A 12,455-nucleotide genomic window follows, 5' to 3' on the forward strand; every position below is an offset into this window, starting at 1 on the left:
TAATAATAATAATAATAAAAATTATCAAAATAATAATAATAATGTACATAAAGGTTTTTCAACAAGTTTTACTTCCTTGATAAGATGAATCATATTATAATCTAATTATATTTGCTGTCCTAGTAAACAACTTCAATTGCACTGTAAAAACGCAAATTGTTATATGAGGATATCATTATTTTATGCTTAAATATTATTATGGTTCATTCAATTTTTTAAAAATCTTGATACATATCTGGTCCAAAACTATTTAAAAATCATTTAGTATGATCCAACATAAAATAATACTGTTTAAAACGTAGCTCTTTCGTTTGAATTATCCACTTCATACTTTCTACTTAATTAAATAAAAAGTCACTTTCTTCAATTTGTAAAATTATACGAAATATTATCGCCCCTTATTTACATAAAATAATTTAAATGATTAGCTTTTTATGCATATCTCTATATTTAGTTTGTCAATCATGGCATATTTTGTATATCAAATTAGTATATTATACTAATCTTATAGAAAAGAAGACTTCTAAGAATTTCCCTTATTGCTTTTCTGTATTTCATGAACAAATATAAAAATACTTAATGTATAAGGAGACAATAACTATTACTTTATCAGTATTACAAATCACTAGAAAGAAGTATGTGTTATTGAAAAATGTATGATGAAGATGTATGTTAAATTTGAATGTCATTTATGACTAATTTTTAAGTAGAATTAATTACTTACTGTTTGTTATATTGCAAACTATATCAAATTATTATATGTTAATTAAAATTATGAAAAGATCCTGGAAACTTTTAATTAGATTATAAAGTGCTAAGGCACCACAGGTAAATGCAAATGATAATAATGATTGGTATCATATTATCTCACTACAATTTTAGGGGCATAAACTACAGACATTTTCTTTGCATGTAAACTTCTCTTGTTATGTAAACGTGTTTATAATATTATTTGTTCTGAAAGTATTTATACACACATACTCTACCTACGACTTCTGATACTGTGAGACCTCCAGTTTGGTTTTAGTCATTTATTACCAAATTTAACAGAAGAAAAGCAAATATTTTATTCTTGTATTCTCATTTATGATTATATTTCATTTAACTTTATCATGTTTAAAAAAAAAAAAATTTGTGTTATGTTTATGTTTTCTTTATAATTGATGATTAGCAAGTTATTTGAGGAAAATTAAGAACGACTGATTATATGATTTGCTAAGAATAACAAAAATTTACGTATCACGTAAAAATGTAATAGGTACAGCAATAAAAGATGCTGTAATACTATATATGTTTAATTAACAATTATTCATAGCACATGTATTTATTTTTGATTTGTAATTTTAACTAAGTTTATTTTAAATTAGTAATTTAGTTTTTAAAAATATTATTGTAGTTATAAATGACAATTTTCATCATTTTGTAATAACAAAACTCAAAATATTAGTAATAAATGAAATGCGATATATAAATATATTTGATTAATATCAAGGAACCAATGCTTTGAAATAAATATTCGAGATCTATACACTCTACCGATTGCTATCTTTAAATTTTTACGATTGTGACAATATTAAGGCAAATATTCGTAAACTTTTGACACCAAGTGCGTATATTTTAATAATATAAAATCACAGTACTGAATGAAGGTACTAATTTTAGGATTCATGCTCAACTTTCAAATCCAGTTTATTTCTTTTTATAGTAAAATCGTTAAGTTTTTGGATTTGTGATTAATCGAATCAAACTGTACGTCTCATAACACAGTTCAAATGTTTGTATAAACTTCATAATTTATCTCACTTATCCATCATTGCAAATTATTTACTGAAATTAAATTTTTTTCATATAGTATTTGTATTACTTCTACACGTTTTATCATTTTTTACGACATCTGCATACAATTTGAAACACACAATATTAATGTAAGATGGCAGTTACATATATAGTGAAAAATGAGAATAGTATCACCTTCATCAACGACTTAAAAAATTAATTAGAAATTCATTAAGCATGAAATTGTTATTTACAGCATTTTATTTTTTTAGAAAGATTAAATTTGACATAGTTTTTGTCAAAACAAAGTATTTTTATGACGATCTCGCAAAACCACAAATTTTATTTTTCGCAATGTTCTTTGCTTGTTCAATGCTTATTAATGCACATTAATTTTTTCCTTTACATTAATGCTACGACGGAATTTGTTGAATTTCTATCTTGTCATAACTTATATTAGCCAACGCATTATGCTGTTCTTCGTTTTCAGAGTTTACATCATTAGTTCACATCAGCAAATTATTTAAATTTAAATTGGACAGGCAAACGAACCGTAAAATTTCATATAAAATCTGTTAATCAGGAAGAAATAGGTTTTCAAGTAACAGCCGATCATTAGTTGCTTAATCAATTAGCAATTGATGCTAACACATCTCTCATTTACTCTCAATAGTAGTCATTTACCCAGACTTACAGTAATGAGGCATAAAGAGATAGTTGCTGGGGGCAGGAAAGAGTCAGTATGACGATCAATATGATAGTCTTTTGAACACCATGAAGTCATGGGAACACTGATATACTGTAGTTCGCTACGATACCATTTCATGCCATCCACTACCATTTGAGGAGTTGCTTTCTATTGGTACTAAAATTTAAACACAAAATTTGTATAAATTAATGACATGAATATTTGTACACTTATATTTTACATTCATAAATATTGTTTCGTATTGAAAATATTGTACTGTATTGGAAATTATTCTCATTAAAAAAAATTGTTAATATTATTATTGTAGGCATAATCCTATAATTCTATTTAAACTCGATAGTTTTGAAGAAACGCTAAATTTAATAAACTTACCAGTCTTGTCACTATCAACTTTTTCTGGAGAAGATGATCTAGGTCCCCATATTCTTACTGTGCAATCATCTGATACAGAAGCCATCATTTGATGATACACGGGATTCCATGACACACAATTTACTGTTCTACTATGTCCTGTTAGAATTGCTATAGGTAGCTCCCTCTTGATATGCCATACATACACTTTAGTATCTATAATAGAATTCCATATATTAATTATATTATAATTGTATTCACTTTCACTATAAATACAAATATTTATATTAAATATTTCACCTTCACTACCAGATGCAATGAAATCTTGATTCACACCACCGAAACAACTATGAATTGTGAAATGTCCTTGTGTAACACCTTGAAAACGTCTTACTAAACATCTGTCTTGTAAATCCCAAAGGTGAACACCCTGATTAGCCACATTGAGAAGCGCAAGTCGATCTGCTTTATTTACACTAAAGGACATTAGAGGATGATCTTCTTGTAATCTGTAATATTAAATACTTTTGTGAATATAATATTAGTATAATATATTATTTATAATAAAACAATTGAAGTTCTACATTGTAAAGTCACATAAGTCGTCAAAATTGTATCCCCGAATTCGATGATGCGAATCAGCAGCCAGAACTGTTTTTCCGTCATTTTTGCACCATAAACATTTAACTCTAACTCCTTCCCAAGATTCTGAGACATTACCTTCTATATCCTAGAATGTCATGTTTAGGTATTTAATGCGCTATTTCATTCACTATACAGATGAAATTAATTATATTATAAATGTAATTGATATGTTACAAATTGATAGAATTGTCCACGAAGTCCTCCTGCTACAAATTTACGTGAATCAGGATACCAAGCACAAGCCGTAAGTGAGTCATCGGTATGTTGAGTTATTGTTGCACGTAAATCATAGTCAGGTGGGTCGATGCTCCAAAGCCAAAGCTCTGGACAATCTTCAGGTCCACAAGCAATTAGAAGACTGCTATCAGGACTCCATGCAATTAATGCCACTCCGTAAGTATGACCTTCTAATGTTTGTCTATGTGTTACTTTTAATGTTTCCTGTTTTTAATAGAAAATCATATTCATATAGAACATTAAATTTTATAAACATTTATTACTTTGTCATATTTAATAATTTACTTACTGGATCAACATCCCAAATAATTACAGTCATGTCCTTAGAACCTGTAGCCAGCTTACGACCATCAGGGGAAAATTTACAATACCACACTTCATCACAATGATTATTGAGCACCTGTATAGTATGGCACGGAAATTGTTCTTTGCTACAGCTATGGTCCACAAGCAGCGAGACATTTTCTAAGCTTGTCTAATTTGCAACATACATATTTTTATATTAAAAATAAACTACACTTTTTTATTAAATTTAGAAATTAATAAATTATTTAAATATTTTTTAAAACAAAAATGATTTTAGGTTATCTAAAGTTATATAAACATTTTATTCAAATGTTGAAAATTAAATTGAAGTAAGCCAATAATACCTGGGTATGTGTTACATGGTATGTACACTGTTGATGTTGCATTTCCACAGCTTGGCACAAGAGAGAGTGAAGGCGTCTTGGAGGTAACATAATGGAGGGTGGTAGATATTTTTGTAGTTTGTCCATTAGAGCTGCTCTCGAGACTATACCTTTACCATCCCAGCCAGCACGTGTCTGTTAACAAGTGTCTATTTGCTAGTGATCAAATTTTCAGTAACAGGTTAGTTTTATAATACTTCTATATGTATACAAAATTCAATCTTTAAAAGTTCATTAATACATAAACAACATTGCAATAAAATGTTTAATACATTAATAGAATATTATAGTAACAGAATATTATCAATGAAACATATATAATACCTGTAATTCGTCGCGTCCACTGCACATCATAAATGCAGATAACTGATGGACACGACCTGTGTTATGCCCTAAAGGTGTGAGTTCATTGCGTAAAACATGTAATGCTTCCAATACTAATCCTTCTTCTAAAAATTCTAAGTATTTTTGTTCTAATAGTAAGAACTTCATTTCCTATAAATAAAGAATATCAATAAAACATGAGCATATATATTTAATTATATTTAAAGGTTCTTAAATTTGGAAATATTTACTATTAAACTTTGATTTGCGCCATTTAAAAATGTTTTAAGTTCACTAAGGTCATGCTCTGCTTTTGTCCAATCTCCATCCATAACATGCTGTTTAAATTTTGCAGCAGCAGGATGATCTAGGCGACAACCTGATTCTTGCATAAGAAGGTCTGCTGTACGACTGAAAAAGATATTTCACTTTGTCAATTATATATAAAACTTGAAGAATACAGTCAAACATTAATTACTCAACTTTATTAAAAGCATATTTTTACACATTTTCAGATAAGTTTTACTTTTAAATAACTATACTTTTTTAAATTTTTTGATTGCAATCAAAATTAAGTATAATAACAATAACAATTATAATATAATAGTAATAATAATGATAATAATACTAATAATAGCAATAATAATGTGCTTTATTACGATTAAATACTGCTTGTGCATATATTATGTATATACCTTTTTTTCATTGCCTACATCATTATAAAACAAATATAACTTGCAGATACTGGTGACTATATTTCAAGGTTCTATAATTAGCTTTCTCCCACCACAGAGTGTGCAGTCCAGATAGGTTGTGATACAATACTTCTGATAAATGCATACATACAAAGAAAATTCAAGGAACAAAGAAAACTTTTAAAATTATTATAAGAAAAGAAGAAACCATTACGGTTTAATTATGGCATTTAATACTCTGTTTGAAGCACATAAATCATATAGATTGCTTTATGAATCATAATCACAATATAAATTAGCAATATACTTTTGCTCTAAAAAACATCTTATCACTGAAATTTGCAGACATACAGAAATCAAATTAAAGAATACATACTTAAGTCCAACTGTCTTCAAATGTTGTCCAATGAGTCTCACAATATCTTGATTGGTTTTGTCCATTACTTTCGGTGGTCCCAAATTCTGATTCGTTTCCCCATTAACACCATTGATGTCATTATCCGATTCCGGTGTCACGTTGCCATTTGCATGAGGTCCACCAGAGTCAGCTGTGGAGCCATTCTGCTGAAGCCCGGAGGAAATGCCACCGTTTGAAGTCTGCTGTTGCATTATGCTGTCATGCACACGGAAATGTTACCCGTGATGGCAATAGTAATCCGCAATATTAACACGCATGTGTACTAATTGGTACATTCTATCTTGACTTAAGTATCTCTTCTTTCTTTTTTTTATAGAAAAAACTTTAAAATGCTATGTTTGTGTACAAAAGATCTATGACTATTTGATGAGAGGAGATTTCAAGAAATAAGAAAACCGCTTGATAGACAGCACATATGAAAGCAAATCCGACGTCGATACGTCTTGAGATTCTGCAAGGAAGAAGATACACGTGAGAGCGTCATTACGAAGGGGGTAAGCCCCTTCGTGTGTTGACTACGCGCTCGCGATGATCTAGGGCCCTGATTGCGTTACCGATAGTTTTCCATCTCAGGATCGGTGTGGTGCTCGTCCGCTGGTCGTAGGGTAGTCGGGAGAGAACTACGGGACCTTTTGCACGGTGGCGGAGCGAGTCCACCGTCGTCTGACTCGCTGCTCGAGGCCAGGCTTATGCGCGTACTGCCCCGTTTTTCACACGATTATTGTCTCTAAGATCGTTGGTGGGGCTGGGGCTGGAGCACGCACGCAGCCACGGTTGCGTTGCACGGAAAACTCGTAGCCTCCCCCCTTTTTTTCCACTTGTCTTCTTGACTAATACGTATGCCGTTTATCCCGTCGGACCTGCTGCCCGACGATCAGAAAACGAAGAAAAACAGAATTCTTGTACGCCTGCCAAAACGGATACGAACAATGACTGCTACACAGCTGATACTTGTTTAGATCGTCGTTTACGTCACACTGTGATCTTTGCAGATAGTTCCGCTGACTATGGCGCCCACTATGTCCGCTCAGAAACGTTCCCTTTCTAAACTTATAGAACCTCCTCATTTACTCTTTTCACCGTAAGATGACAGCATTCGTCTTCTAGGATATCGTTTAGCGGGCATTTTGATTTATCTATTAAGCTTTGATAAGAAATTTCAAATTTTAGTCTAATTATTTCCAAACACCAGTACATAAGTAATTTGATCATTTATTAACGATTTATTTATTTACTAGCATGTTATACAAGTTTTTAACTTGTGCATATAATACAAATATTTCTAATTATGTTTCTAGTCTAAAGCAAATAAAAAATTCTATATTTTATTTCGATTATGTATATAAATGTGTATTGTTTTAAAATTAATGTCTGCTATGTAAACAAATGTATTATTTATTATTTAAAAAAATGTGTTGTGACACATTATACATTTGTAATATACAAAAAGTACTATTAAATAAATCAATTTCAACATTTTTATGTTGCATTAGTAATATGTTATTAAATAGTCCATTTATGTATACATTTTTTTATATGTTCATGTTAAACGATTTACTCCACTTTACAGCAACAAGTAATGTGTTTTAATTACAAAATATTATAATAAACTTCTTAGGAGAATTCCAACAATTAATCGTAAAAATTAATTTTTATACGTAAATGAATGCAAAGGAACTCGTGATATGCAATAATTGATTTAGTTGGAATACATAAGATTTCTTGAAAATTTTCAAAATCAAAATGGTACAGTTCATTATATAGAATGTTATCGGGAAATTTTAATAATTCATGTAGTTCGTGTGGAGTTTCGTGGGGTGCAAGTTGATTCCGCTGTTAGGTTAGTTCGTCGACTATGTGAAGTCGGCGTGTGCCGCTAGTCAGTCAGTCGCCGGCCGCCGGTGCAGTATGTTGTGTTGGTGTTTTGTCGAACCTTACATATTTCGTTTTATAGAACTGTGCCCTAAATTTCAACAAAAGGCTTGTACGTATCACAATTATCAACGAAGTTGACGAATTTCACTCGAGTAAGAATGTCGTTTGCGATACCATCAGAACGGTTTTCCCGCGGTTCGAATAACGTGTGAGAGAGAAAGAGGAATTTCGTTTTATCCGCGTCGAAGTTCAGTGAGATCAGAGAATCTCGTATAAGCGGCGGCAAACGTGCGATTTTGTGTTGTGATCTGTGCGTTTTATAGTATTCTTACACAAAAGTGTTTATTCGTTACGACCACTTGTTGCACGCCCAAAGCAGGCTTCTTTGTGTTTCGTTGGATTAACCGGATTACGTGCATCACCGGGATGTTCTTTTCGTTCAGATAAATCATCGGGAACGTAAAGAAGAGGTAATCATTTTTTTACATTCTATTTTTTGTTCACGTGCGATGAAAATCAAATGTTTCGTAGCTTTCTATCGCGATAGATCCGTACATTGAAATGTTTGAATTTGTGAGATCATCGTTTTGAGTCTTTACTTTAATTGACAATGTATTGAAATAGCAGGACGCCATTTTTCAAAAGCGCGGGCAATGAGAGTGAAATATCTTTACAACGTGATTTATATAAAACGTGTACAATGTTCAATGTTTCAATGTTAACATATACTGAATAGTGAAACATTTATATTGTACATAATATCATATACTTAAATATCGTGTTAATGTTATGAACGAACGTTATAAAACATTTTTATTTTTGTATTCATCTGCATACTTCAGAGATGTTGAATGTGGAGCATGCGTGGTAGAGAAATTCATGTCTCTTTTACGTCAAATTAATATAATAAAAATTGCTCGATGCTATAAAAATTATTATGATTGTTATATGTTTTGTTAAATTAGTGTTTATTTTTAATAAAATTAAATATAGACTTTTACAAATACTTTGTAACTTTTTCTCCATACACTTTTTCTCCACAAGGATTTATCGAATTTTTACCCGCTAAAAGAAAATTCATCCAACTAAGAGTTTGTAGAAACTGAAACAATAACGCGATTGCGAACGGTTTCTATTTGAGAAGCGCACGCACGTGTGATATTCGCACGTAAAGAATTTTCTGTGGTGAATGCACACTTTCAAATATCGTGTACCGCGTTCATACATACACATTTCGACGGCCACCGTACGACGGCACGTCGCCGAGTGAAGTGAGCCACACAATTGTAGTGCGACGAAGAGGGTTGGCGAGGGCCGACAACGCGATCAACCCAGTAGAGGGGAAAGGTGCGCCACACGTAGTGATGGCCACTCAATTCTTTCTGATGCCAGCTTTCGAGCTATGTATAAAGATTCGAATTGCCTCGAATATTATTCGAATTTAAGTGTGTCAGAACCTTGAACTACATGCGAAACATTAAACCGTCTGAATAAATGTGTAATACTTAAAAGAAGTATTCGAGTCATAAAAGAAGAGAAATTCGAAGTTGTTAACTGCAAAGTTTTAAATTTGATACAAATATAAAATAACTTCGGAATTCATGTTAATTACTTTTTTTGTAATATTATATACGCAAGAAAGCTACATAGTAATTATTACACGAACATTTTTGTTCGTTAGTTGATATTATATATAAAATTTTTGAGAATTCTTTAGTTTTTTTTATTTCGAATAATATTTAAAGTACTTGAAAACGTCTCGAATCCATCGCTAGTTGCGGGACGGGAAGAGGTTGTACGTGGGGAGAGGGCACATTCCACCGTGGATGCGCATGCGCACACTTTGACTCGCGGCACCCGCGCATTCGACCGCGTGTAGCCAGTGTTGTTGAGGTTAACTTCTTCTGGTTTATATCTGGAAAAAGTTATCTCGGTGCGGAACGTGAACCGCATTTGAGCACACCTTCGGGGATTAGATAAGCAGCGTACGTATTTTTCGCTAATAATTTACGCGAAATACGATGCTTGCTAGTTTTTCGTATCACGATATTGTATCCGATGCATTTATCGTAATTAGAAGTGGACTAGCCTTTTCTTATTGAATTATCAATGAACATATACAAACGTTTCAGCATTTTTCATATAAATAAATAATATAAAATCAATACAAAAAGAGCTACGTTGAATATAACTTGAGCAAAATTATTTAGCATAAAGAAGTATAATTTTTTTTATACATTTGAAAGTTTCGAAATAAGAGTTTCGAAAATGTGGCTTTGCATGTTTCCTATGTAGTTCATTTCGATGCGTTAAAACTGTGGACTTTACCGCGCACAACCGTAGTAGTAGAGAAATGCCTGATTGTAGGCACAGAACGGTTCCCCAACGTGGCGCTCTCTTCAACTTTGACTCGCCGTGTTGAATGCTAATACGTAGGAAACGGTAGTCGTAACTATTCGCCATGCATTATATATTCGAAAGTAGTTTAAGCATAATAAAACATCTATTATCCATGTCATTAGTTGTGAAAAAATGAAGATATGCAAAATTGAGTATAAAACAATTGTAATAAAAATGTATTAAACCGCGTTGCATATGAAATCGTGCTGTTCGTATACTAGCAGATTCGATCTTATTTTCATGAACTAGAATCATGTAGATTGTCATATGCAAAAGTGAAATCTCCAGCCTACTGTTTTAAATGCAAGACTTGTTTCGTTGAAAAAGTTAGGTTAAGGTTGTACTAAAACTAGAAAATGGATTCTAATTAAATTCTAGGGATTTTCATTCATGAATTAAAACTGAGGAAATTGAAAATGCGTTTGGGAAATTTATAACTAATATTCAGACTTTTATAATAACAAACTAATTCGTTCAAATGAAATTTTGACTACGTTTATTGTGGTTCGAAGTTTCATTTACAAATTCGCCATTTCACGTGCTGCCATCTAATATAAAAAAATAGAACTAACACCGCAAAGCGTCCAATCTAGAAGAATTATTATTTTTCCATTAAAACTTATTTATAACCTAAAACTGATTATTCCTTGATATCATTAAAATACTCAATTTTCATTCATCAGTTCTATTTCTGACCCTTTCAATCCTCTAGAAAGGAATTCACTTACAAAAACAAAAAAAAAAAACGCTATCGGAATCGAGTATATTTTCAACGACCAGTTCGTCGAATCGTCATTAATGTTTCAACGAATTATATCCCGCGCTGCATCATCGTTTATTCCGCAGGCTGGCGGGCATGCGAGAAAGAAGGGAAATGCATACTTCTTTCGTTTAGCGCAAAACCGCAGGACGTGGTATGCGTGGCCGAGTGTTCACGATATCGTAAGTTATTACTCCCCGTGTCGTGCCAGCCGCGTTAGTTTTGTATCTCTCTCGCGTCCCTCGCCTTCCCTCCTCGCCATCGTCCGTACCTTTTGTGTGTTTGTCCTGCGTAAATATCGCCTGTGCAAAATACTTTTCGAGGCTACGCTGGAGGCCGTTGTATGCCAGGGCAAATAATATCCAGGAATCCCTTCAGCCGACATTCGAGAGGTCGTACAAACACCTTTTCGCTTCGTAGCAAAGCTTCTCCAACTATTCCAAGTATTCGAGGGCTCGAAATTCGAGCCTGCGGTCAAGCGCGTTTTTATTGAATCTCCGAAAGTTTTTGTTATCTCGAAGAGAAAAAAAAGAAAGAAAAAAGAGAAGAAGAATTTAGCCTCTTTAAATACTTCAGGTTACTTGAGAAAGATTCGAACATTTTTCGAATTACTGCACCACTTCTTTCGAACCTGCACGAATAAATTCTAATTTTCTTTCACATTTTACACTTATAAAATTCTCCACGAAATTACACTGTACGCGTGTAATTATTTTTTACAGCGAACGATTTAAAAAGTATACGGCTAGCTTATCGTCGAATTGCAAACGGAAGTGCAGGCGAGGTAAGAAAGTCCGTTGCAGCGCATACCGCGCGTAAAAGGAGAGAAAATTTGGTCCAGGGAGAGGGCTTCTACCCGTGGCACGTACGGTTTAGGCATACCATGGTGTGCGAGATTAACTATACGATACCGGAACCGTAATGAATAATATCGCGATGATGTCACGATAGGCCTTCGTACGTGATTGCCTGCATCTTCTTTTCGGACGGTCCTCCGGAGGAGAGAGTCTCTAGGGAACAAAGAAACACGTCGATGAGATTGTACATCTCATTCGTACACGGTACAGTACGTATCTACATGTACGAATCAACTGGTCGAGAGGAATGGAACGGTGAAAAAAAATCGTCAGAATTGGTCAGACGTAGTAATTGATGGTAAACATTCGAGACACGCAATTGGATGGTGTTCGGTGGCGCAGTTAAAAACTGCCTGAGAGGAGCCCTCCTATCTTTCTTCCGTTCCCGTTCTTTCCGCCGCCAATAACGACTTTTCAGCGGCTCGTGGAAGTTTCATCTCGGCTTTACGAGCAGCCTAGCCTGGAATCCATCATTTCTCTAGGATCCACTTAAAGTTCCAATCCGTCCACGCTTCCTGGAAGCCTGTTGTTACAGGCGACCGTGTCGGGTGATTCCCCTGGCATATTTTCACTTCTTCCGATTCCATTTAACCGGGAAGAAAGTAATGGACCGAATGGATATTATATATTTACCGTGGAACAGGAGAAATTCTTGTGTCTGGAAAAAATTAGTGCAGGATCCGTTGAGATCGTAAATTTCTTGGGGAACCAGGTGTTCT

The 12,455-nt window shown here is 33.3% G+C and overlaps 1 protein-coding gene across 1 annotated transcript; it reads right to left on the reverse strand.

The window, feature by feature from the left end:
- Positions 1-2,501: 2,501 nt before the first annotated feature.
- Positions 2,502-6,810, reverse strand: LOC108578637 (WD repeat-containing protein 26). The gene is made up of 11 exons (XM_017942004.1): positions 6,399-6,810; positions 5,803-6,039; positions 4,983-5,142; positions 4,732-4,902; positions 4,369-4,542; positions 4,008-4,193; positions 3,656-3,922; positions 3,421-3,566; positions 3,137-3,345; positions 2,858-3,052; positions 2,502-2,641 (listed from the first exon to the last, which is right to left on the reverse strand). The coding sequence occupies exons 1-11, from the start codon at positions 6,410-6,412 to the stop codon at positions 2,586-2,588; spliced, it is 1,815 nt and encodes a 604-aa protein (XP_017797493.1). The 5' UTR covers positions 6,413-6,810; the 3' UTR covers positions 2,502-2,585.
- Positions 6,811-12,455: the final 5,645 nt, after the last annotated feature.

The sequence above is a fragment of the Habropoda laboriosa genome, unplaced genomic scaffold (assembly GCF_001263275.1).
Source record: "Habropoda laboriosa isolate 0110345459 unplaced genomic scaffold, ASM126327v1 scaffold45, whole genome shotgun sequence".
NCBI lineage: Eukaryota > Metazoa > Arthropoda > Insecta > Hymenoptera > Apidae > Habropoda > Habropoda laboriosa.